Source organism: Ambystoma mexicanum, chromosome 9 (genome assembly GCF_040938575.1).
Source record: "Ambystoma mexicanum isolate Mex_15411 chromosome 9, UKY_AmexF1_1, whole genome shotgun sequence".
NCBI classification, from domain to species: domain Eukaryota; kingdom Metazoa; phylum Chordata; class Amphibia; order Caudata; family Ambystomatidae; genus Ambystoma; species Ambystoma mexicanum.
In genome coordinates this window covers 912,624,238-912,651,775 of record NC_090931.1, presented here as the reverse complement: position 1 = coordinate 912,651,775, position 27,538 = coordinate 912,624,238, and the positions used below count along the sequence as shown (strand labels likewise).

At 43.4% G+C, this 27,538-nt stretch overlaps 1 protein-coding gene across 1 annotated transcript in view; it reads right to left on the bottom strand.

The window, feature by feature from the left end:
* The window catches only part of ITPRID2 (ITPR interacting domain containing 2), a 289,925-nt gene that overhangs the window by 88,601 nt on the left and 173,786 nt on the right, over positions 1 to 27,538 (bottom strand). Inside the window, exons 11-13 of the mRNA XM_069616077.1 lie at positions 21,303 to 22,505; positions 2,079 to 2,156; positions 1,848 to 1,975 (exon numbers count right to left, since the gene is read on the bottom strand). Of these exons, the coding sequence (XP_069472178.1) occupies positions 1,848 to 1,975; positions 2,079 to 2,156; positions 21,303 to 22,505 (1,409 nt within the window). The remainder of the gene's footprint in view (positions 1 to 1,847; positions 1,976 to 2,078; positions 2,157 to 21,302; positions 22,506 to 27,538) is intronic.

Below are 27,538 nucleotides of genomic sequence, written 5' to 3'. Positions count from 1 at the left end.
CTGGAGGGGATGCAAGATAGAAGCGGATCGGTCTCATGTATGGTGGGACTGTCCAATCCTTTGATCATTTTGGGACAAAGTTAAATCACAGATAAAGGAGATGTTTTAAGGGGCGGATAACATTATGCTGCTTATGGGACCCGGAACATACTATGTACACAAAGAGACAGAAGCAAAGCTATATGGTTCTCCTTATCGGTGCATGGTTCGTAATAGTACACAATTGGGAGAAAATAAAAGCAGCCACCAACAGAGCTGGAATGGTTGCAGAAAATATGGAATTTTGTGGCGCTAGAGTGGGCAACGTACACAATTCAAGTAGTCCAAGCGAGCTTCAGACAAGAACAGGGGAGTGTGTTAGCGCATCTTCAAAGTGATTATATGCTACAATGGTGCCCACGGAAGTTAAGAATTTTGGATATATTGTAAAAGTGGAACGACACTGCAAAGAACTGCTGTACTATATAGGGGGTTTCTCTGGCGGGTGTGGTGAGGCAAGAGTTTGAAGTTCAATATGTTTACTAATGTGATTTTTTTTTTTAAAATAAAAAAAAATTGCTTCAGAGCGCAACAATGGCATTGGCAGGAAGAGTTCACCACACAGAACAAGCAGTCGGCATTCAGCAGTGCACGGTGTGTGTTCCAGACTAGTCCGGATTTGGATTGAAGCAGCAAGCGGGAACAGCACATGCTGGACAGACGTAACCAGATATAGATGACATGGCGCATATGGGGATGTAATACTGGTTGATCCTCCAAAACGGAAACCACGACCATACCCCACGGTTGGCCAATTCATGTTCTAGCTGCAAGGTGCCCCTGGGATTGCCAAAATTCACTTAACATACCTGTGGTCCAGGAATTGCCAGAAGTGCCCGCAAAGCTCGAATGCCTAAACTGCAGAATACAGCTTGTTGCATTTAGTGCACCATTCATTGAGCCAGACTGCACCACCACCAAGACAAATCAGGATTTGGTGGACGGGTCAGGCCTCAAAAACTGAACCAGTGATAATGGACTCTTGCAGAGAAAGGCATGGGGCGCATGCCTTTTTAGGCCGTGCTAGCAGTGTGCAATTTGAACTTTGATTGTAGCTGCAAGGATGCAGAGTATATTTCCCAAAACACCCCAAAAAATGTAAAACGCCACTACAGTTCATGAGATATGTGGAATTGCCACACACCCCAGGTCTAAATTCAACCTCTGCGTGCAGCTATGCAATTGGAAGACTGCTTCATGGTGGTGGTGGTGGTGTGTTGGAGGATCGAACACTTGGAGGCTCTTGCTGCTTTGTGGAGTTGAATGCCAAGTGGCCCGGATAGTTCATAAAGGTCATGGCGAGAGGAAGCCAAAACTCCGATGCCCACCGTTTATCAATGTTGCGTTTCTTTGCTGTTAGGGGCCACATCCAAGAGAATATGGGCACTGGAGAGCTGCCAACCATTCCCCATCACCCCTCCAATGCCCATGATAGAGCAGGCAGAGGAAAGCAGATCAGTGCAATCATACTTACTCACACCTGCTCACTATAAGGAATGCACACTCATCAGCACATCAGGCGGCAAACCAGCAAACCTCACAGTTCAAACTCTCTTGGTGATGCAAAAGGTAGATTTAAATAGTGCGTGCATACTGAAGTAATGCCACAACCAACAAAGCCTTTCCTATGCAGATTTGGGCTTCCCGGACGTGGCCGGCATACCACTCAAGCTGAAAGTGGCATAGACCGGCTAACAATCCGCTTCATGGAAAAGTGTGTTGATGCAACTATTCCTGCGACTACTCCCTACCACCATTTGAAGGTAGAGGCACACGCGCACACGCGCACACGCGCATGAAAGGCTTACTTTTCTTCTTCAGTCAAATGGTGGTACACCATGGTCTGCTGGCGCAACATGCTGAGCTCCAAGTCCATCATTTGGGACCTAAACAAATTAAGGCTCCTCCTCATCACTTGCAGCTCCTGAAAAGTGTTCTGTGAGTGAAAAGAATACATGCACAAGTCAACATTTTACATTCCGACAGCCGTGGGCCAAGGCATGCAACAGTTTTGGGGTAGTACAAAAAGGTGTGCTTACTTCATATAGAGGTAGAATAGATGGTCTCTGAGCAACGAAACTGGCACTTGCAACTTCACTGCCTCTCATCATTGGATACTAAAAAACAAATGCTTATTTTAAATTACTGTAGGTCACACCCTTAAACACAGCTTTACCTGGGGCAACCGGCTTCACGCCAGCCAAGTTCTGCCAAGGCACATCACATGGTGACTTCAATGGGATCAGAAAGGATACATTGAAAGCACCTGCGCAGAATTCAGCAAAGTAACAGATAGGTGGGGCAGGACCCTTTCCTCCTGAAGCTCAAGGTCTGGGCTTGAGGAGGAACTTGGACTCAAGGAGGAAAGTGGAGGATCGCTGCACTATCCCAACTCCAAGCAAGCCCCCCCCCCTTACTTCCACCTTTCCAACCCTGCTGCCCAGAACAGATTGTTGCACTTTCCCTTTGCCACCATTTGTTCTGCGTCTCCCTCTCACCCGCCTCACTGATGGGTCTTTGCATCGCCCTCTTGACTGCAGTGGTACAGGCCATGGTTTTGCTGCACCTACCATTTGTTCGCCCAGCTCCCACATCACAGTCCTATCCCTACTTTTGCTCGCTTCCCATCATGGGCCATCCCCCCACCATCACCACCTCTGCCCGCAAGGACCCTTTGCCAGACTGGCCCATTTTACTAGCCGCCTCCGATCCCTATCCCTTCCCTGATTTGTAGAAGTCATTGCAGCAACCAAAAGACAGGCTTCTGCACGATAGCTCAGGGGCAACGCTTTTGTCTTAGAAGCAAGACAACGCATAGCAACAAGTTCGAATCCCGGGCTTGCGCTTAGAAACTGGTACCCGCTATTAAGCTCGTTATAAAAGAACAATTATCATTACAATTGTAATTTAGAGTAATGCGTGTCGCTATAAATCCATAGGGTAACAATTCTCCCAAAAGCATATCCAATGAGAAAAGTAAGAAACCGCTACATTATAAAAGAAAAAACGGTTGAAGAGCGAAAGTGCAAAGTCTAGGCAAAGATTTAAGCTGCTCTATTTTGGGGCTAATCAGCCAAGCCTTAGATCACAGACACATTCAAGTCTGGTTGGATGGTCTAGGCTGGTAAAGTGTCAGCAATAATCACTGCCCATTCAATCTGTACGCTATTTTTGCCAGCGGTTACTCAAAGGAAGTCCTTAAATGACACTCTTACACACATGGAAGTTGTTCCATTATGTGTGATACGCACACAGAGAGAGACTGCACAGACACTCACTATAATGCCCATGTTATCAGTTCAGATTGGGTTGGGTTGGTTTCCTTCATGGTCTTTTGGAATGTAGGTCCACATTCTAATCTCCCTGGCGGTCAGTCTGCAGAGACCCTTGCCGGCAATAACCACCCACTGTTCAACTCTAGCCCCATATTTACTTTTACATCAGGATGCAACATTTATGCTTGGACAGTTACATGGATGTGTAAAGCGAGGGCACATAGGCCCATCTAGTCTGCTCATGCCCAGGCCTGCTGTCGCACCATGCATCCTGTCGAGCCTCCAAATTGGTTTTGGACATTTGTTTAGAAATGGATCACACTGCTTAAGAGATGGCAAACTTTGGCAGTACATTAAACATGGAAAGCTAGTGGACAAGACTAGGGGCACCCATGGCAGGGATCAACGTAACTGCAAGGAAAGCATCAAATCCAAATGGCTCGATCCAAACTTGTATTCTTCCAATGTCGATAAAATGATCATCGAGTTGGTAAAGAGAACCTCTTACTGCAGAGCTTGGCATTGGTGTGATAAACCCATGTTCAACCCGTATTGATCTCAGCTCAGTGGTTGAACATGTATTGCAATCTCGCCTAGCATGGAGTTTGTGGCCTGCTAGTTAAACAGATGGGCTCCCACAGGGATTGGAAGCATTACATGTGCACATGCACAGACACGGACACTACAAGTGCTCGAATCGGAGGGAGTGGGAGGGGGGGATCTGAGGGGTCGCTTAGACTCCTTGACACACTCTAGAATACATTACATTACTGCATAAAACTATGCAGAGCCACCAATGGCAAACCACCATCAACCACTCCAAACTTGCCAGTCCTTTTCTGCAATACAGTCCACAGCTGTGCCTTTGCTTTTACTTCATGAATATATCATATGATGCCTTCATACCAAACTAGATGCAGACAAAATGCAAGGTTTATCAGAATTGTCTGTGCATTCCCAGACATGCTGTCTTGCTCTAGTTCTCGATTTCTTAAATGCACTACCTCACTAGGGTGCTGATCACCTGGCACAGAAAACAGGACAGCGGGCACAGGAGGTGACGCATATATACAAGAAAGACAAAAAAATGGGACGCATGGGATGAGGTTACACGCCCAAGTACTCTGCTTAGTTACAGTTAGCATGCGAGATCTGAACCAACAATTGGGTTCGTGTGTGATGCTTTTGCAAAGGCACTCTGGGTTACAGAAATTCCGGTGCTTGCAGTCATATCAACAAAGTGATCGTAGGATCACCTGCGGGAACCTTTCGCAGCAACAAAGAAGGAAAATTCAAGGTTACGGACATAGGGTGGAAGTGCAGTAGAGTCCAGAACAGGAGTCATGGGTGGGGGGGGGGGAAATATTTGGTTCTTGTACTCGGGCAGATGAGAGCTTCTTCTGTTCATGGAGTCAGACCGTCACATTCCTTTTGAATCTCCAGAGTATATTCTGTTTTCAGGGTTGTGGGGAGGTTGTTCCACAATTTTGCACCGAATACTTCATAGAATCGCCCTCCACGTTTGTCTTTTGGACGGTCCTGTGTGTAGTTCGGGGTCATCCTGTGATGATCTTACAAATTTTCTAAGTCCAAATGTATGCAAGAGTTCAGTATTCCAGAGCAATGTTGGGAGGATTCGGAAAGTAACAGTTGATTTTGTACGTTATTTTCTTTGCAACAAGAAAACCGGTGAGATTTTCCAGGCCTGGTGAGATAGGATCCCAGGGCCTGCCCCAAAATAATTCTAGCAGCTTCATTTTGGATATGTTGCATTTGCTTCAGTTGGTTTTTGTTTGGCCTAGTATGACAGAATGCCATCTGGGAGGGTAGTATAGCCTTAGTTTTTTAGATTTTCAGTAATGCAATTTAGGTAATTCTGCCTCGGGGGGAACTCTGCTAATCAATCTCACTCTGTTAATGCTTCATGGCCAAAAGTAATGTGCACACACATGTTCCTCTGCTTTGACTGACATTCTCCAGAGGCGGCTTTGTAGTGGCTACATGGCAGCTTTTCAGGTCACGTGTATTCCTGAACAGTCTGCTGGACCCAAAAGTTCCAACAGATAAGGGTCGACTTACCTGACCTAGCCCTGATCACAATTACGTAATTGTGGGGTCCAGGAATATGGTGACCATTTGAATAATACCCAACTATACACCATGTCTGGTTTTGACATGGTGGCTACTGGGATCATAGAATTATATAGCCAGCCACAAGCAATTGATGTTTTTGTCAACTTGGTGGCAGAGAATTATTCATGACAGGCCCTGGTATGTAATCAGTTGTCTGGGCAGGGTTCCGACAAAACAACCATTCTCCAGGGCACTGGCACATGCTACAGAAGTTTATCTGTGGACCAGTGCTTCAAAGGCAGCCTTGCTATTATAATGGGGAACTTACACAGGGGGGGGTTCGGGTGTGGGGGGGTATTACTGGAGAACCTTTGATATGAGCAGACAGAGGAATGGGCTGGTGACAAGAGTAGCCCAGGACAGAGTTACAATCCAGAGGAGTTCCACCATTTTGGATTCATCTAGGGACCCCAATATTCCTGCCCCTCCCACCCCCATCTATTTCCTGCTAGACAAAGCGCTCTAGGTAGGACTTCAGGAAATAAGATTCTGAAACAGCAGCCAGGATTCAACCACGTTTCAAAAGGATAGAGGGGAACCAATCTGCTGTGGCCTTTTCCTATATAATGGGAGGTGTGAGGCTGAGGGTGGGGAGAGGACAAGAGATCCTGGTCCTCTCACGCCCCTTCATATATTCCTCTTTGAACAAATTAAGGATTCATCTGGAACTTGGTTGGGAGTACAGTATGCTCCAAAGTCCTCTGCCATGGAGGTGAAGACCAATATCTCCAAGGAAGAGAGACAAGATCTACTCCCCAACCATCAGAATGGAATATCTGGTGTTACTCCTGTGGACCAAGCCCGATCTGCTGGATGAATAGAACGAAATATCCTGCTCACTGGAGGTGAAGGATCTCTGCAGTTACTCTGCATGCCCTTTGAGACCCTGGACTCGACTCCTAGCAACTCAGAAGCCCAGATGCAGCCCAAGGCCCGTCTCCCACCTAGAGGTGCTTTGAGCCGGCTCGACCATGCTCTACTCACTTAAAGCAGCTACATGACCTGCTTCGCTTGCTGGCGCATCGAGCCATCTCAACTCGTCCGTAACACTCGCCAGTAGAAGACGAATTGACACCAATCTCCAACACAAATCTGACCCATTGGGAGCCCTTGCCTCAAATCGTCTCGATGCAGGCTCCCCATTTGGAAGCCCAACTCAACCAATCTACCTGCGCAAAGCACCCAGAAGCCCATGTTGTTGAATCCCAGAAATAAGCAGCTAAAAAAGGTATTTGAAGTGGTGCTGGCCCAACGTAAAGGGCACTAGTGACTTGAAAGTCTGCACTAACTTTTGGGAGACATATTCAATAACCTTGGCATTTGCTGGGGAATTCATGGCCTATGCACCCCGTGTTCAAGCTCACAGTGTCCACTTAATCCCAAAGCTTGCATGCTCTGTTTTCCCCGAGAGGTAAAGTGTTTTTCACTGGTTGGTTTGTTTTTGTTAAGTTTAATTAAATCACTATTTATATGTAACATGTGTTGGCTTTTTTGGTAGCACAGTACCATTGTAGTTTCCTTCTGTAAAAGCTCACAACCCTCATGAAGATTATAGCCTGCTCGTGGCCTACACTACCGTAAGAAGCGAAGGAGTTCTACCTTGTGTGCTGTCCCCTTTTGACCTTTATGACTGGGATCACTGCTGGTTTAGTATTAGTGTGGGAGTTTTATTCACTATTCATCCCTGTACTTCGCAGAGCAGTAGAACTTGTAACATCGATCTTGTCATATCTAGAGACTATCACGATATATGCCAAAAAGTCAGAGGTCAAAAAGACCTACTACCAAAAGTCAGACCTTTTCTTTTTCCGTTTCCCCCATTTGTTCACATAGATATGTGGGGGAGTAAAGTTAATTGAAAATATATAGGTGTAAGGTAATGGGGTGTGGGGGTCTCATATATATATATATATATATATATATATATATATATATATATATATATATATATATATATATATATATATATATATATATATATATTACACACACACACAAATGGGGAAAAAAGAAAAAGTCGGACTTTCGAAGAAAAAAAAAAATTCTCCTGGGGATGGGGAGCTGGAAGTGCCATTTTTGGGATATTTTGTCTCCATTTGTGGTTGTAGCAAGAGTTTGATGTTGAAAAGGATGCCTAGATTTTTTACCTGGACGGGGTGGGTGCAGTACCAATTGAGTGGTGGCCATTTGAAAGTTAGTGTTTCCTGGGTTGGGAGCCCAAAGATGATCATCTATTTTAGAGGCGTTAAGGAGGAAAATCATCCACAGTCAAAACATGGATTTCCATCATATCCTCATTATCAGCAGATCCCAGATTTAATAGTACCCGAGAATCTTCTGCATACATTGGAAAGATTTTCTAAAGAATGTAATGCGGTCTGCGAGGGGTTTATTGTAAACACTGAATAGCGAGGTAGACACAATGTAGCCCTCTGGGATGCTACACTTTAAGGGGAAAACCCTCAGGGTGCACCTGTCAAGGCAGTTAGTGATCCACTTCAACACAGTACCGTCTATTCCCATCTGAACTTTTAATCTATGCATTAGTGTCTGGGGGTAGACTGCAGCATAGGCAGCCGATGGATCAAGAAGTATGGATCAAGAAGTATTTGTTTTTTTAGGAAGTAGGAGTGCGTCTTCACTGCAAAAGACCAGTTGGGAGGTAGTTTGCTTTTCCATTATTTTAGCAATGAAATGAATGTTCGAGATGGGCCTGCAGTTTTCAGGTATCTCTGGGTCAGCACACAACTTGTTTTTTGAGGCAGCATGTTATGGTGACAGCATTTAGTGATAGCTGGATACTGGGAAACTGCCTGATGATAGTGTTGCCTTTCAACATTCAGTCAGTGGTTCCACCAAGTTAACTAGGTTTTCCTTGACCAGGGTAGTTGGACATGGGGCAGCCTGTACAGCAGAGGCATTCCGTTTTAGTGACAAAAAAACTGCTCACCAGTTGTAATGGGGTTGAATTCTATAAACTTAGGCAGCTGGGCCCGATTTAAGTGGCCTCTCCATCTGATAGGTTTCGGTGACCAATGTTTGCTAGAATTTTGGAAAATTCATACGGTAAGGCCTGGCCCTAGCAAGAGTTGGCCAGTTCGGAGGGTTTGGGTTAATAAATAGTTCTGCGGTGGCGGATTAGAAGACTGGAAAATGTTTTTAGTTTCTTTGTGCAGATGCAATACCGTTTTGATAGTACTTTTCTTTCTTACTCTGGACCCACGGTAGCCCCAGCTAGGAATTTTGCATGCATGTTAGTCATTAGATGACCAATTTCCTCCATACATGTTCCTGTGCAGCCTGTTCTAGGGACCAGTTAATCATCAAACCATTTGGTTATGTTTTTTATTCTTTTGTGCAATACTGTCCAGTGGCTTAGTGATTTCCAAGTTCAGTTTTCACTAGTCAGAGGGAGGGGGTTGTTTCCAGCATTGTTGTGCTTGGATCGTTTGAACATTTCTTCAAGATTTGCCTGTGGACTTTAGTTCATTTATACGATCAGGATGAGGTTTTTGGTTGTCCTTTTTGGCAAGCTTAAATGATTGTGGATCTCCATTGACTGATTAGCAGCTGGCCATCTGGAAACTACTGTTCCACGTGTGTGGACTGTTAAGGATTAGCTGAAATTGGTATTTGTCACTTTGAGAAACCCATATTTAAATAAGACCGAAGAGAGACCCCATTTGCAGGTTAGACCCATGAATATTAGAAGTTGCTACCCTAAGAGGCAAAAAGGCTGGGGAAACAGAAGTGATTTTATACATTCCAGTGGACTCTTACATCTTTACAGCTTCCACAACCTCTTGAACTGTCATCGGGCATACAGTTGAAGCAGGCTTTAAATATTATAACTACAGATCAGCCAAATAGCAATGCACACTTTTGCTTTCCATGTGCTCTAGTTGTGTGTGGACGCCCTTTAAGAGCGAGTGTGCTGCTATGAATATTTATGGTGTTTTTAATATTGGGGTGGTGGATAGTGGTGGAGACAGAAGGCAGAGAAACACAAGGAGGGCAAGGGACAGTATGAGGCAGCTGCTAAAAGGAAGGGCCAGATTGGAAGGAGAGCCCCTAGCCCATGAATAGACACCAAGATAAATAACAGGAATTTGTAAAGGGACCAGTTGTGCATTTATAGTTAAATGACAAAGAAGCAGATGGCAGAGGTGAGCGAAGACCTGGGGAAGATTTATAGAGTGAGCACAAAAATGTAAACTCTGTTGAGGGGGGAAAACGAGTAAAGCAAGAGGCCCAGGAGAAGGTTCAAGCAGTTGTCAAAATGACTGAGTATCTGAGTGAGGAGTGCTTTAGCTGAAAAGTAAGGGACGGATCTTCCCAATGTTTAATGGGTTAATCCTTGCAGCAGTGCCGGTATCCGTCGAAGGCATCAATATTTGATTTTCAGGTCAGAGAGGGGCGGGCATTTTTGAGATAGGTCAATTCTGGCTTTGCGGAGTGGAGCATAACATCCAGTGAGAGAGAGCTGGGAGACGGAGTCTGGCAGGAAAAAAAAAATGCGTTTCTCCCTGCCAACCCTTTGCTGATGGCACACCAAACGAGAAGAGCTTGCAGAGGGAGACGGTTCAAAAGGAGTTGGCTGATGGCACGATCGTGCCATTTGTAGTCATCAATGCTAAGACATGCTGGGTTGTATTTGTGCTTGTGTACTTCCACCCATAAGTATGTCATTAATTCATTGTAAATAAAAAAAAGTAATTATGCAGACAATTATTAACTGCCTCCTTGGTAAGGGATTTGGGCAGGGTATGAGTTTATGTGCTTTGGGTGTTCAAAGGCGTACAGAGCAGATACTGGCGGGGTCACAATGTCTACACTCCAGGAGAAGTAGGATAACCCCACTGGTAGAGGTTTTGGAATCAGACATTTGCATGTTTTAGGAGATGGAGAAGGGTTCATCAGCATGGTAGGAGACAAGGGAAGCAATTGATCCCAATGTGAAGAAAGAAGCTGCAGTAAACCTTTTGGAAGGCTGCATGGACAGGAGGATGAGGACATGGGAGTGTGAAGAGAAGTGGTAAGAAAGTTGGAAACGTGGGTCAGGACCTATCCTGTGGGGGTAACTGCAGCAAAACACAGATTGGAGGCGCTAACAGTTTTGATTCCAAGTAACTGGTGATTTGGTTGAAGACTGAACACAGAAGGATTTTGGAGTAATGAGGAGGAGAGGCACGGTGATAGTTGGCAGGACCGGTTGAGTCTTAACACTGGAAGGTAGAACTTAGGCTACCTTGAAGTCAGGAACTTATTCAGGTTACAGAGGAGACATTAAAGAGAGGAGTACGAGCAGGTAAATCGTGAATTCTTTGATGGTTTTACGGAATACAATGTTCAAATGGGACCATGATGGGATGGCTTTTCAAGGGCTGGGATGGCTTTTCAAACTGGTGGCTGGTTTGCAGGATAAGGAACAAAGGCAAAGGCATGATAGGATAGGCGGTGAGAAGAGGGTAAAGAGGAGGCAGGAAGCTGTTCAGGGTAGCACAGGTCATCACAAACGTGGATCAGTGTAGGGCAATGTCATCAACTGAGGAGAAAAAAAGCTTGAAGGTGGGGGAATGAGGTCTGGCTCAGAAAAGAGAAGAGTTTTCTGGAACGAGAGCAGTCAAGCAAGGAGGTTGGTAAAATAAAAGTTGTTGCAACAGCATGCAGAGAAGTTTTAAGTGTCAGGCATGCCTTCATGAATGAAATAAGTAGTGGAGGCATGCAGAATTTGCCCCACTGGTAAAGGGGTGGAGGTCAGTCTTAAACTGGGGAATTCACAGGCAGAGGTTATCAAATGGGTTGCTAAAACAGAGGCGGCCCAAGAATGAGAAAGCAAGGATCAGACCGACGAAAGCACCAGGTTTGAACTTTAGCTTGGTGCTCGAAGTGGGAGGGGAACAAAAGAGGTTTAATTGAAAGGGGTCAGATGGGCACATGCCAATTGCATGGTCTTTTCTGGCAAGATGAAAGCAATGACAGGTTCAGTATGGGTAGGCTGGGTTGGAGGGTGAGGGGGAGGGCAGAGCTGTCAGAGTGTAAAGTTAGAGTTGATGGGACAAGAGATTTTTGGAAGTTAGTCTTCCATGAGAGCAAGAAGGGCTTCAGTAGAAAGCGTCAACACAGGAGTTGAGGGGAGAGGTGGTCTGTAGCTCAGGAGGTGGGGAAGGGTGGGTCACAGTTTGTTGGCAATGTATTCAAAAGAGTGAGAACATCTTAATTACCGGAGGTGGTCAGGGATGAGGGCCTGGTTAATCATTAAAGCAATGCCACCTACTTTCATATACATCTGGCGAAAGTCAACAAAGGTAGGAAAGGATGTGTAGAGCAGCAAGTATTTCATTCCCATGACCAAAGCTGGGGATAGTGGCAGATGAAGTGGTCAGAGGAAGACTTTTTTGCAGAGAGGCTGGGTGATCCACAAGCCAAGAGTAAGGGCAGAAAAGGTAGAGGGTGGGGTGGACGAGGGCAGGGGTGAGAAGGAAGTTGGGCAATTGGAAAAGAGGAGTTGCAGCACGATTGTTTGCCAGGCTGGTTGAGAAGGCCGAATGGCAGAGAAGTGGAGCAAGTGAGGAAGGAGTAGATGGCAAGTGAGTGTGGTTGTGGTGGGCTTGTTGGCTCTCAGAAAGTGGAATGGAATGAGCCACAAGTTTGAAAATATAGTGGCATGTGAATGGTAACAAACGGCACAAAAAGGGTCGAATCAGCCATAAGATGAACACATGGCTACTGGCAGTTTAAGAACAGCGTTTCATTTTATTTGACCCTGGGTCTGGTTTTCTTGGACAAGATCAATCAGCTTGGTCAAGCTCAGGCTTCAACACTGCTGTGTGACAGGGCTAGGAATCTGAGCCAGGGAGGGATGGGGACTCTCCAGGGGCAGAAGGCCTACCATGGTGTTGGCCAGTCAGTCCTGCCCCCGAGGTGAGGGGGATGGAGTTGGGAGGACCCAAGTCTCTGTCCCTTCTAAGTGTGCCTGGATGCAATTGGCAAGTGCTGCTTGTGCTTGCCCCATATTTGCCGTGGTACATTCAGCCAAGAATTTTCTTTCTTCGATTTCAGGACTACAGAGCCAAATGTCCTTGCAACACAGGAGGGGAAAATTCGTAAACCAGCAGCGAGAGAGCTGGCAGTTAATAGCAAGCCAGAGGAGTGTTGCATGCTGTAGACTGGCAATTCAGACGCTCATCATACACAGTGTGCAAACTTGGAAACAGACTCACATTGTAGAATGCCGCCATTGCAGATTCCCGGTGACCCACGTTCAAAAAGGGCGAACCTAGTCCTTGGAGAAAACCATGTAGCGATTGATTTGGGGGAATCAGGTGGGTGCCAAAAACAATAGGATGGAGAGGAGGAGAACAGAATGCAGGGAACCAGGCAGGGTAGGTTGTTTGGGTGAGGCCACTTCTTAAGACCATTTTCCTTTTAGGACCCCATGTGTTGGGGTAGTTAATAAAGGTCCCATAGGTAAAGAAAAGTCTGAATTGCACGCACCATATTGTGAACTGGGGTGACAGCGATGTTGAAAATCAGCATAAACATAGTGTAGTTAATGTGAATGGGATAAATGTTACTTTTAGGGTTATTTGTGTAAGATGAAAGATTTTTAGATTTCCACACATGCAGCAATATAATGATAACTTGTTGATATGTATAGATCCAAAATAAAGGCATGGAGTGTTGCTCAGCCTTAATAAGAATTAAAGAGTAAATAATGCGCATGCAAGATAAAAGGTTGTGAATGGAGATTGTGATGAGGGGACACGGTCTCTAACACACACATGCATGAACATACCTACACACACAGGAAGCCTTTTAGGATACTTGGGAGATATGGGGGAATATTATCAATAAATGATTCTGTGTGCCCTGTGCCCCCCTCATTGAGGGGGGTTTGTGTGAATCACTGAAGCTTGGATCAGGTGAAACTTTGAATGGCCAGGAAACTGGCTTTACAAGATTGAAGGCTGAGAGGAAGAGCCACAGTCAGTTTTGACCAAGTCTGTTTTATGGCCTGCTGCTATTGCGGAAGAGAGATGTAATCTCCAAGTACATGGGAGCCTGTTTTGAACGACGGACGGATTTCAGCCACCTATTAGGGATGGATTTAAGGGCAGGACAATTACCTGATGCAAGGGTTGCTTGCGGAGAAGGTGAACGAATAGATCATGGATTTGCAATTGAGTTGTCAGGGTGTGGATTGCGGCCATGTGGGCTGGAATGGTAAGTTGCATAGTTTAAAATGAAATGTGGACGCCAGCAAGTTTGGGCGATAAAACCAGCAACAATAGATCAAAAGGCAGTTTGTTCCCCTCCTCTTCACATAAATGGAATTTCTACAGAATGGCTGTGTGCGTCACAAGTAGGGTTTCCAACCAGATGGAACCTGTAATAATGGAAACTAAGTTGTGTAAACTGTAACTAGGAGATGGGGCTGTGGCCAAATATGAAGCGTAGAAAGATGGAGAACCCATAAAGTAGGAGTCCTCCCGTCCCCTGCACACCTGTTGGCACTGGCAATTATGTCCAGTCAGTGTTTATCATACTTGCATATTCAGTGCGTGCTGGCTTTACTAATTACTTTGGTAGTCTTGTTCGTGAGTAAAACATGAAGTAACAAAGATATGAAACGGTTACTCCATTCAATTTTTTTTGTGTATCCACTGTATTTGTCTCATACATGGATTATTTCATTAAAGAATTATACGAAAACCAATTTTTTGCAGAAAAGAGTCCAATCTTGTAATAAGTGTTATTAGTTCTTCTATGGTGAGATTCACTCATAACATCAATGATCAATGTTAGTTAATCCTCATTAGTTGGCTTAATGGGAGGTTATTTTTCAAATGTTGTGGGTGGTGGCTGATGTAGTATAGATTTTCAACCAATATATTCCATACCTATATTGTAGGTCACGCACCACCCCTGATAGGGCAAAGTTTTCACAGACCTAAAGTCTGGCATCAACATAGTTGAAGGATCGGTACATCGGGTATCAAACATCAATATTGGACAACCCACAGAACCTATCACAGGTAAACAGTTGTACATTAGTCTTGAGATCTAGGCAATGTAAACATTCTAGTACATCGGACATATTACTAATTGCTTCCAAATTAATATTTCAGGATTCATGGGATAGTATCTGAGTAACCATCACTCCACACAGGGAACATACGTGACTGAGAAACGAAACATTGATCATTGATGTTATGAGTGAATCTCACCATAGAACCAATAACACTTATTACAAGATTGGACTCCGAACTATATTGCTCCTGAAGAAGAGAGTGGATCTCTCGAAACACGTTGAGCTTTTCTCTTTAAGCTTTTTCTTTATTTGATGTATTGTAATGAACTGATGTAAACTCACATTAGTTATTGTTGAACTATGCAAAAAATTGGTTTTCGTATAATTCTTTAATTAAATAATCCATGTATGAGACAAATACAATGGATACACAAAAAATTGAATGGAGTAACTGTTTGTTTCATGTCTTTATATGTTACTTAATGTTTTACTCATGAACACTACCAAAGTAATTAGTAAACCCAGCGCGCACTGAATATACAAGTATCAAACACTGACTGGACATAATTGCCAGTACCAACAGGTGTGCAGGGGACGGGAGGACTCATACTTTATGGGTTCTCCATCTTTCTATGTTAACTGTTTATGACTTCTGATACCAGAGTCATTCTTTTCTCCCCCGCACCCTTGACCTACCATCACTTCTGGTGAGCCCTAGGAGCTCCGAATTGTAGTACTTCTGCTGTTATTTAAACCATAGCTAAACACATGGGCGTGCTTGTACTCCATTTGTTCCAAATATGGAAGCATCCCAGAATGGGGTGTAGTGTAAATATGAAACATGCAATTATAAGTTTAGTGAGGATGGCGCTTAAATGAATGTATCCAATGACAAGTGTGTGAAGAGAACGGAATATGGTTACATTGTATAGATTTAACCAATCATGTACGGCTATTGACTTTGTAACAAAACCTGTGTGAGTATTTTAACTGTTGCAAATTGTATAAAATGCTGTTCTTTGTGTGGTTCAGGGAGACTCTTGTTAGTTTGACTCTTTAATGTCATCCAGACCCTTCTGGCCATTTCTACAATAAATGAAGTTTTGGAATAGAAGAAAGAAAATACTGGTCTGAATGTACCACAGCAAATATGGGGCAAGCAAAAGCAGCAATTTACAGACAAACGCACTCTTACTCTTTAAGTGGTGAGCCTATGTTGGGATACAGTGATCAAAGGCCCACTCCTACATTTGGCATCCCTGGGTGGGCTCTAGGCTCTGACATGTCGGGGGTCTTCGGTCTGCCCAGCTTGGCTGTGGCACTTCTCTGCAGGGACCAGTCTTTCGTGCACGACAATCAAGAGGTCTACAGGCACCATATTGGTTAGCGGCCTGTCTGGCCCCAGGAGGCGTGGCACTGTGGCCCAGCTGTGCACGACAGATTAAAAGGAGCACCACTTCGGGGTTCACTTTCATGTTAGTGCATCTTTGCCAGCTAAAGCATGAAGTTAACAGGGAAGAAGAAACAGGTTTTTTTGTTCTTGGATAGGGTAAGAAAGGTGTGGGTGTGTGGAGTTCGAGGAAGTTAAGTAGTTTGGAAGAGTGAGTGAGTGAGTGGATATATTGTGCTATGTTTTAAGTTCGTTTTTACCTCGTTTTTTTTATTTTAGAGGTGTGGTTCTGATAATATTTTGTGTATGCCTGAGGATTGTATAAATACCGAGGCGGTTGTGGTGGAAGTGAGTAAGGAGAGACTGCAGGAAATTCCTTTTTTAGAAAAGGAATTTTTTGGGGGAGGCATTTTTTGTGCTGTGCGTTTGGTTCTTTGGGTTTATATTGTGATTTTTGAAAATGTGTGGGTTAAATTGGTTTCAGTATGGCAACTCCATTGAATTATTTTATGTCAGGTGCTCCCCAGATATAAGGTAAAGATTTTAAAATCCCATTGAGAATGGTTGAGGGAAACAAAGGCAAAATGCATAATTCTTGGCCTAAATAAGGGTCTTAACGATAGGCGTAGGTTTGGAAACTTGCATACTTTCTTAGTAAGTAAGTATAAAGATTTGAAATTGGAGAATAGATTGAACATCTTGGAGTTATGGAGGTTGCATGAGAAGGGCGGGAAGGACCATAAAATTAGGACCAATGAGGAGGGGACGAGAAAGGAAGGTGTGGGAATAATTTCCGCACCGCCACCATATGGGTGCTATCCCTTTGTCGCCCTCAGAAGCATATACCAATCCATGAATTTGAACCTCCACTCTCTCCGGTAACCATTCCGGTGGTTGCAAGACAGACGGGGGTGACACCTCAGTCGGGTCCAATTTTCAAAAGATGGCATGATGGAGAGCAGAAAGATAACACCTCCTTAAGTAAAAGTTAATTGGTCTTGAATGGAATGAGAAATCTCTATTTGACTGGTAGACCAGCACCGGGAGCTAAAGGAACAAGAGCGAGGGAGAACTGTAAGAGGAAGAAGCGATGAAAAGTTCAGAAGGGAGGAGGTGCCCCCCATCACTAGAATAGATGCGGATGGCAGTAAAGAAACAAGAGCAATGGAAACAGGAAGAAGCAGTAAGGTTAGCGGAGCAGGAAGTAGCACGGTTACAACATAGCATGAGTGAAGAACTGGAAGAAGGGAACAGGCAAGTGAAGGAGGTTGAGGAAGGGAGATGGAGGCCTGGTCAGATCCTCGTTAGGTTAGATAAATAGGTTGTAAAGGGAGTAACTGTGAATCTGGAGGAAAAAAGTCATCACAGGTATTTTCTTTTTTTTAATTTAAATGATATCATTTATTACAAACGTTGTCATTATTTTATATGCCAATTTACAGTTACATCATTAAAAAAAGAATAAACACTAAAAACAGTACGAGTTGGGTGTCCCCTCCACTTGCTGTTAATTGTGCATCGTATCTGCCATTATTCCTTTAGTACTTGTGGCCATTGTGGACATCCAAAATTGGATGATTCTAAAAGTGAGCACTTTGTTGACACCAGAAAGGATGTGTACCCATCGCTCCTTTGCATCATGTTGTGATCTAGTCTTAAGGAGTATATCTCATTAAGTGCTGTACAGTCCATGACAATATGGTGTATTGACTGTTTGATCCTGTTGTAAACAATCGACAGAACACCAATGTTTCTGGCAGCTGTGTGTTCCTTACCAACACTTCACCGATCGGAAGTAGGTTAAGTCTTTGCCATAAAAATGTGTCTCCAATGACACGTGACAGAAATTTTGGAGATATTGGGGTAGTTGGTTCAATGCACGCGCTTCAATATCACAGTGTAAGTCAAGCCGGTATTGAGCTTTCACCTGTTTAGTGCGGATCTAGGGACAGAGGAGGAAGAGGATGAATGAGAAACAGATGACGAGCAGTGAGGACAAGAGGTAGTAGTTGCGCCTCCTGCTCCAGTAGTAACCAGGGAAAGTACTTCAAGGTGCCTTCGGACGTGCAGTGGCGCTCACATGACTGTAGGGAAAGGCCAGAGGCAAATGGGGAAGTCCCAGAAGGATCAAGGGAAGGCATATTATGTCCCGTGGTGACACATGGATTGGAATAATCTAATGAAGATGATTCCTTTGCTCACTGCAGGGGCAGGGAAGTGAATTTATACTTTGTAAAAACAAATTGCCGGTATCATGTTAGCAATTGGGGTCATGAAAAGAATTTTCACTGTCTTGATGGGGGAAAGGGCAGTTGAGCTCTGGACCAAAGCAGAACATCCAGGGGTTCAAATGAACACCAACACCCATGATGGTGCGGCTTTTAATAACTATATGGCAAAGCATCAGGGGCAGCCGAGAATTATGTACCCCGATAAGCCGAATATAAACTCAATTTTGGGGAAAACTATGAAACTAGATGAGGAATGAATTCAAGAAATGTGGAGAGCAGAGACAGGAGAAGCATGGGACCAGAATGTGGCTATCTTTTATCACATGTTAAAAAAGGGACTCCCCAAAGAAGTCCAGCGTGATCTGTATAAAGTGGATAAAGTGGTAGGAATAGAGGCCAAGAGTTGGCAGAAGATTCAAGCGCACATTGTGCATTTTTGTAAAAGGCGGCAGCAGAAGAAGGAAACCATGAAGAAAGCACAAAAGGCTGAGGACAAGCGGGTCCAGAAAAAAACTGGCAAAGATCTATTTAGAAGGAGCAATTATAACCAGCTCAACAGAGGAACAGCAGGGACAAATGGAACAGGAATGGGGTATGGATGGATGGGTACGTACCTGGACCGAGACTGAAGAGGATTTCCACGGGGAAGGGGGGGATTTTCACAGGGTGGTGGGTCATTTGGCGGGTTTGAAGGGATGGGGCCCCAGTTTAATGGGCCAATGGGAGGATGTTATGGAGGTGTTGGGCATGTGGGAGAATGGGACACGTGGCACAGGACTGTCAAAGCCGGCCACAATATTCCAATGCAGGTCCCCCACAAATGAATCCCCAACCTTGCCATATGGCCCAAGCTGTGTACCATTGCAGCAAGTCCAGGTTGAGCAGAACCCAGGAGCTGGAATAGCACAGACCTATGCACCCTCCATCGGCTGTGTCAGCCCAGGCACCGGTACAGGCTTGGGAGGAAACCCCCTGCTAACCCCACAGGACAGTCACTAACTACACCGGAGCAATTGTATGCAGAGGAAATCCTTTTTCGCTTCCTGATGCTCAATAGGAGAGCCCACAGGGATCTCGGATGTATCCAGTTCTATCGGTTACTACTGATCCAGAAGAGGAACCGCGGATAGGAGTAAAGGTAGGCGAGCACACATTTTCATTAATTATCGATACAGGGGCCACGAAATCATGCAAAGAAGGTGAGTTTCCCCCTTCAGGCAAAATCATATCAAGGTAGGTAAGCAACGCATCTGCCCCCTTGATACACTAAGAATACCCCGGCAATTCCTTTGGGAAAGAAGCTTCAGTTTGAGCATTAGCAAGCTGAATCATCAAGTGACAGATAGCGGAGAGACAGTTGGAGATGCAAGTGGATAATTGAAAAAGGGGGCTAAGGATTTGGGAATCACTTTCAGAAGCTGGTGAGAAAAGCCAATGTAAAAAGGGGATGGATCCAAGGGTTGGCCCTGGGGGACTAACTAGGAGAATAATGTGAGAAGGTGCCAAATTTCCAGAACATGGGGAATGATCAGTTAAGGGCGCACGGGCACACACACACACACAATGTAGTTCTATTACATCCGCATAATTGTGTAAGCGATAGAGCCAAAAATCCTCAAATGGTTCTATTTTAGTCATTACCTTTCCTAGCAAGCCTTTCTACTGCATGATTTCTGGTGACCACACCCTCAAACTGCTGACGTCTGTAGCCAGTGTCACTTTTTTTGAAGCAGGAATGAGTGGTTTAATTTTCACTCAAAGCGTTTTGCAATTGATGTGAAAATTAATTTCCTGGAAATCAGGGGATGAGACGTTGGAAGTAGTCTACCAGGTTTGTGAGAGCAATCTAAAAAGAATAACAAGGATTTAACATTTTCTACAAAGGCTTTGAAATACCAAAACTAGACCTTTTGTTGTATGCACAGCTAAGTAGGAAGAAGGAAGAACGATACCCGATCATCCACTTGAACATTTAGGGAGGCTCCTTGGACCTTAACTTAATCCTAACTCAAGAGCCGAGTTTAGAGGCTCCATGAGCCTTCCAAGTGCTCACAGCCAGTTCGGATTTTACGTCTACTGCCCCTCTAAAGCCTCTTCGCAGGACACCACCTATTTATGGCTTTGCAGTGCAAAAACTTAGCTCAAACCATGAAGCGCGAACTGCTCACATCCTTCCAGATAGTCTACCAATAAGGTTTTCCTGCTAAAAGCAGGGCAGCAGCTGAAAGGCAGACCCCACGAGTCTCAAAAAGATCAATGTTCAAAGAATTTTCTGGAGCCAAGAGCACATATTTGAGCCAATTTGCATGTTCAAAATAGATTTCCTCATGTGGCTCTGAACTAGAAGTGGACTTCCAGTGACGGCTGCAGGTGGTTGGGTGGGTGGATAGAACTGTGGCATGTGAGAGTTAAAGGGTATGGCTTATTCAGCCTTCACATTCATTGAATTACAAGGAATGTTCTACATTCCTCCATAATGTTATGGAAAAATACAAAGCGTAAAGGTCTATGGTTGATCCATGCCTGAAAATCTTTATCATCCATCAAAGAACTAGGCATTTCTATTCCTCTGCAACAAGATGGGGCACACAGAGTTGGGTAACATATGGCTTCTAAGTTTTCTACACAGTAAATGCTCTAAAGGAAACTCCAGCCACCCTCCTAATCAGCAACTGGACACTGCCCAATGATCTTTAAGACCAGGCATTAAAATCACCACTTGCCAGAAGCCATGTGCTAGTGATAATTGATTCTTGGAGAGCAAGTAATGGTGTGTCTTCGTGTATGTGAAGAACCGAGGGGACAACTTAACTTGAATGCCTGGGTAAATAACCTGTAACTTGAAATGTGTACCCCTGTCAAATACAACTCAAATTTTGCCAGGCCTACTAAACTAAATCCTTTTCCACCAATTTCTGCTCTAGCTCCCAAAACTGAAAATCCACTGCACACATTTGCTTTACAAACACTGTGTAAGCTGATCTGCCTAAACAATATTTTTGGGTGATGTTATTGTATCAAGAGATTGGAACGTAAAGTAGCAAAATGCAGCATATACAAAATATATTCATTACGTCTTGCCGCTTTTTACATAATGACTACTGCAGTAGGAGTTTTGCTTTACTATAATGGAAGTGCATAATCAAGGTCTCTGGAAATGTGCAGATGAGTGGGGCAGATAATAGACAGTGTTCTCTTACCTGATTAAGGTTCTGAAGCGAGTTTCGAATATCATGCAGTACTCGTCTGAGCTGCATTTCAATAGCAGAAGGAGGATTTGCTGAACCATGAGCAGAGCACGCCCGCGGGTGTCCACTTGACCTTGGGGAGTAAGGACAGACAAAAGGGGAAGCTAGTGCATTGCAAGATGCTCCTGAGATGCTTGGAACACTTTGGGTGCTCCAGGTTCTTAAGTGTTCACAAAGAGGACGGTCTTGCCAGTCTGAGTGTGCAGAATGGAGAGAGCACGACGAGTGAGACCGAGGAGATTGTGCATGAATCAGGCATGGTTGAGACCTATGTAGTGAAGGGACTTCAATCCCATCAGCATTACTAGAGTTATCCTTTTGTACAGGCTGAGACACCAACTGTGTGGATTTGTGTGTGGACTGCGTTTCTCTGATCAATCCACCATCAGTGTTTTCTCCTTCCTCCTCAGGCGTATACTTGTACGTGAAAGAAGGGGGGCTGCATGCAGTTGCTTTTCCAGATGACAAACGAACGCTCACTGAAGACACAACTCTGACAGGACTTAGTAATGCAGATGGCAATGACTGAGTTCTCCTTAATGGGTACCCGGACTCTGCGTACTGAATCCTCTTTTTTAGCAGGTCCTTTGCAGTCATCAAACTGCGGCCAACCCTTGACCCAGACGTTTCCGAGATAGTGGAGACCTTCATTTGAGCTCTTTGTAATGCTACAGTTACACGTTCCAAAGGCGAAGAGTCTCCAAGCCCAGTGTCCCCCATGTAATCCGAAAAGCAGTCAGAGGTCTCAGATATGTGATGTGTTGCATAGGTTGCCACTTCAGAGTTTGCGTTATCCAAATCACTCTCGTCTGTACATTCCTGCTGGAAATCAGCACAATCTTCTTTCAAGGACTCCTGATCATCTTTGTGTAGATCGGCAATTGGTTCAGAATTTTGTTTTTCAGCAGCATCATCTGATGCATTTGTAGATTTACTTTCAAATTTAGCAAGATCTTCGGCAACAGACCCAGTGAAAAATCCTGGCTTTTCTGTACCCGTATCAAATGGTGTCAAGTAGTCTTCTTCATCGTCCTCTTGAAAGCTTGGCCGATCTCCAGCTACTGGTGTCATGAGGTCTTCAACAGTCGAGGTTACTGTATTTTCGCTGTCACAACTATCAGCACTACTCCCCATATCACGAATCAGATCGTGAACCTATACAAAATTAACAGAAAGGTGCATTGTTAGTATAAACAAAGTATGCATCATAAAACGTTTGTGGGCATGTTGGCATGTGACCTTCAAGTTAAATTATTTTTAAAAAAAGGAAGAATGCTAGAACCTCACTACTACAGACCCAGGATACTTAGAAATGCTGACACCTACTAAAATATCAAATTAGCTTGACCTAGATGGACTAAGATACCCGGCAGACCTCAACAATAAACAAACTTGGAACCAAATAAATTGGGGAGAGGGGGGGGGGGGGATGGGACGCTGGGTTGGGGATTTTGAAAAGTTAAAATCCACGGAGCCAGCAGAGAGACTTCATGGGACTCCAAAGGGGTTGTGAGTTAAAGAGTTAAAGTTGAAAGATAACTGTTCATGAATATTTCTAAATTGTTGTCTTCTGTATGAATCTGCGGAATAAATAAACCATGTTAAAAAAAAAAAAAAAAAAAAAAAAAAAAAAAAAGGAAGGATGCTGCCTTGGCTTCGAACACCACAATGTAAATGTCTTGACAAATCAATCTGACCTAAGCTAGTCACAATGAAAGAGACTAGATCTAATCTTGCTTCCAAATATTGACATTTAATTTCATTTCACTTCAGAGACTAAAGCATAGATCGTTTTAGTCAATCCCTTGTTAGTCTCCTTTGGATACACTAAAAAGCACATTTTTTCTTTAAATCCTTTTGCGGAGAGTAGGTGCAGTACATGTTTACATCAATAAACAAAAGCCAATAAGCTTTGCTTAAGTTAAATATTTAACATTCACCATCCTACTTACCACATCGGAGAGGAAAATGGAAGTAATTAACCTTTACTCAATAAGTTGTGATATTCCACAAACACAAACCATCAATCTAATTACATTGAAACCTTAAAAAAAAATGTAATTGCAATTCAGTAGGATTATTTTATTCAAACAAATGCAAACAAATATAACGGGCACTAAACCGAACATGAAGGAAGCAAGATCTGTTTGACAATACTTTCCCATAGTGAAACAAGATCCGATTCTCTTCTCTTGCTCTCAGGTCAACGGATCAAACAAATAAAGCCTTTTAATTTTTTTGTGCAAATTAGGCAGCACATAGTACAAAAAGGACAACCCTAAATTGGGAACAGTATAAAAGCAGACCAACTAATCTAATAAAAAACTAGAACACATTAGCCAGACCCAACCAAAATTCACTACTCTGGCAAGATACTCAACGTCTTTCCCATATTTTCTAAAAGTGCCTATTGTGAATAGAGCATTTAAGCATACTGTGTCCTTATATTTGCATTAATGTCTCAAACCAATCCGAAATACTAGCAACAATGAATCATAGCCAAAACTCCCCATCCCCACAATACTTTCTTCTAATATAACTTCTCCCTTCAAGATTATCCCTAGCTTTCAAGCAAGAGCATTCCAGAAATGTGCTAAAAACAGACACGCGAAACACAAATGTACTGTCTGCAGCTGCAGTGTGGGCCGAGGCAGATCCAGCCAGATACAGAATAAATAAGCAGAGGTGTCATAAATCGGAAATATGACCTTACTGCTTCAATGTATGTGTCAAGTTTATTCTGAGATATTCTTCAAATGCTTGTAGTTTTATTTGCTTCCAACAAAATGGAGGAATACCTGCTGCCAGCGTTGCACCAGACTCAGTAGTCGGATGCACCACCAGGAATTTGATTGGATATCCACAAAAGTGCAAGGAAATGGCTGTGCAGATATTTAAAAAATGCTTCTTGGTAATCTCGGTAAAAGAGACAAACCTATGGGTAGTTGGCCAGAATAACTACCCCCAAACATGCCCCATTCGTGTAGTATAGTAGAATTACCCCAACATTCTAATGTACACACTTGCTATGTTCAAAACGATGGCTTTAGTAGCCCAGATTAATGAAAGAGCTTTGATATAATGTATTTAGTACTGTGCTGGATCCCCGACATATGCAGAGCTCATCAGAATTTGAAGCAGCTTTAAGAGTGATGCTGTTTTTCCATACCTGATTAGCATATGTTTAAGGAGAGATGGTGCTTTTTTATATATAATAAAGCAAGAGCCACAGAAGTATGATTTTGACTGAGTTTATTAAGAACTTCCTAGAAGGACCATTACCTAACAGAAATCAGCAAAATAATGCATTGGTGAGCATAAAAGGTCCCCAAGTAAGCAGTATGGGTAATGTTCTGAAAATACAACGCAGACATTAGGGTAGCATTTTGAAAATGGTATAAATTCTGCCAATCTGTGACAGCCTAATCGCCAACTAGCACGCTAAAGATTTCGTAGCTTCTGGTGGGACTTTAGTTACATTTAACTCCGTCTTTGGTGCTGCATCCTTGGTGAGGCTGACTCCTAAATAAACAGCAAAAACCAGTTGACTAACAGAATGTTCCATGTAATCACTTGTGTCTTGGCTACATTAAGTTTGTAACATGCTACAATTTGCATGAGAGTGAACCTCAGAAATTGCAGATCCAGGGTCAGATGCAATTACAACATTTGAGGACAACATTATGGTAACAAAAATTCAAATATCGGACACAGGTTTGGAAGGGATAGTGACCACAGAAGTCATGAGCCATCTCTCAACTTTTTCAATACATCAGGAGCAATCTTAGCCAATCGTGCTGCTTTCAATTGAAAACAGTTAAAGGTTTTTCAGTAATCACTGTAGTCTAAAATGCACCTGTTAAACCCAGGAAGGCAATGTTTAGGTTCCTCCTTTTCAAAAGCATCCATAAAAGTCCCAGTTGACTAGACCAAAAGCATTGTCTGCATCGAGAAGGTTCAGGGCCAGTTTAGACGGAGAAGTCACTTTGATTAAAGACACAGATGTGTAGGAGGTGGTGTCCCTACCAAGAAATGACTGCGCTATCTTTTTGAATCTTTGTTAATTACTTCAATAGGACTATATGATCTGTAATCAGTGGTCTTACACTTTCTCGCAAATGTAAGTCTTGGTAAGCGGCAAGAGTGTTCCTGGTCCATCAGGCTGCCAAATGCAGGGGAGAGCAGTGACTTGAATTCCTGGTGGAACTCAACATTGAGCCCATCTTCTCTGGTAGCCTTCCTCATATTTCACATACTCTCGCATTTCGGTTCATGAGAAATACTGCTCTAAATTAACTTGCTCCTTATAAGGAGAGAGAAGGCAAGTGAAATGTTTTCAGGTGATCGGATATATCCCAGTGCAGATTATTCACTCTGGCCAAGCACAGCTAAAAACAGAATGAGTGGAAGGCTAAGATTTCGGAATCACACGAGACGTGATTGCCCCGTTTGCTAATCTAAGGTAACAGCTAGCGTTTTGTCTCACAGTTTGAAATTGCACAGATTTACTGGCCTCAGATTGCTCAAGAACTAAGGTAGATAAATCCAGTGAGAGGGGCAACGGAATAAGTAGACAATGAAAACTGCAAGTCAATTACCAAATTAATCGCTTCCCAAAGTAACTGGGGAAAGACCCAATTCACCCATCAGCAAAATAAGAACAGTACAGATAGGGGAATCGGCAGAACATGGAGACCAATTAGATTAGCATCTATTACAAGAAGAAACCTGGGATATCAAGCTGGAAATAGATTAGCAAATTTTAGGATGAAAGAAAGTATTGCATAAACTGAAAAGAGCAAGTGCTAGAAACATGAGCAGGTGTCATGAAAACTTGCCATAACAAAAACCTACAATACAATTAAATTGAACATTTTGCTTGTACAATGTGAAATCTTGCCAAACAAAAACCTACAATACAATTAAATTGAACATTTTGGAATTTTGCTTGTACAAAGTTGTTTTATAACACTAGATCTAGCCATTGTAACTTAAGTTCGTAGCAAAGTACATAGCCACTAACACTGGGAAATATATCAACCATTAGCCAACTTCCTTCGCAAAAGAGGAAGAATCCCAGTCAGGGAAAGGCACTGATGAATTAGACAAAATGTGACTAGCCCACTGCAGAGCTTTTCCCCCCAGAAGTGTTCTACAATGCGCTCATGAGGTCATAGTAGATCAATTCTCAATACGGCAAGAAAACCAAGTATCCCCGTCCGAGGACTAAATTCAAAAAGCTGACATTAAGGGGGAAGTCTGTGGTGGAGAATTACAAAGTGCAGGCATTTAGTGCCTAGGAGAAAATAAAAACTCAACCAAATTCAAATAGCTTGTTTTTTTTTAGCTCCCTAATCATTTCACACGTGGTAAATAGTCGAAACAAAAAAAATATATATCTCCATTGCAAGGGGTAGGAGGCACCCAAACTAAGGTTCACAGAACTTGTTCTAGTAACATTGTCACCCTCTGACGGCAGGGTATGGTCAACCGTCCCTCCAGACTATTCTGTATGCTCCCCAATTCTATTTCATAGGCCTCCAATTCGTTCCAGATCTATTTACACTATAGAAGACCCTATACACTGCAAGTAAACACAGACATTGAAATCTTCATTAAAACAAATCGATACGCTATTGCTTTATCGATATCTAAACTAAAACAAAACCACCAACATTTTCGGATCAACTTGACCAAGCCCAGTTACTCACATTCTGCTTTCGGAACCTCTCCCCACCCCCAAAAGGTCAGTCTGCAAGCATGTGAAAGAACTGCAGACATGCATGCTGTAATATAACCAATGCAGACACCATTGCACATTTCTGACAGTTGTCCTTTCTGCAAATATTTATAAGAGTGGATCAGCTGCGTTTACCTAATTTTATAACTTTCTTCATAAATAGTGTTTTCACCTACTACAGAACAAGTGTGCTTGCTGCATTGAATTCGGACACATGCATTTTTATACCTGTACTTGAGCACAGCACAGGTTTATGAACCATGGGGAAGAGCACCCTGGTCCTCTAAGAGGGTGTGTGGATGTCATTAAGGAACGTTAAGTTGTGGATTTTGGCACCTACCTATAAGAGTGGTAAACAGGGATTCTAGCTACCCTTTTGCTATCCATGTCACAGAAAATAGTGACATGGCCAGTTCAGAGTCATTCTCGAGAAGATAGCTGTGAGCTG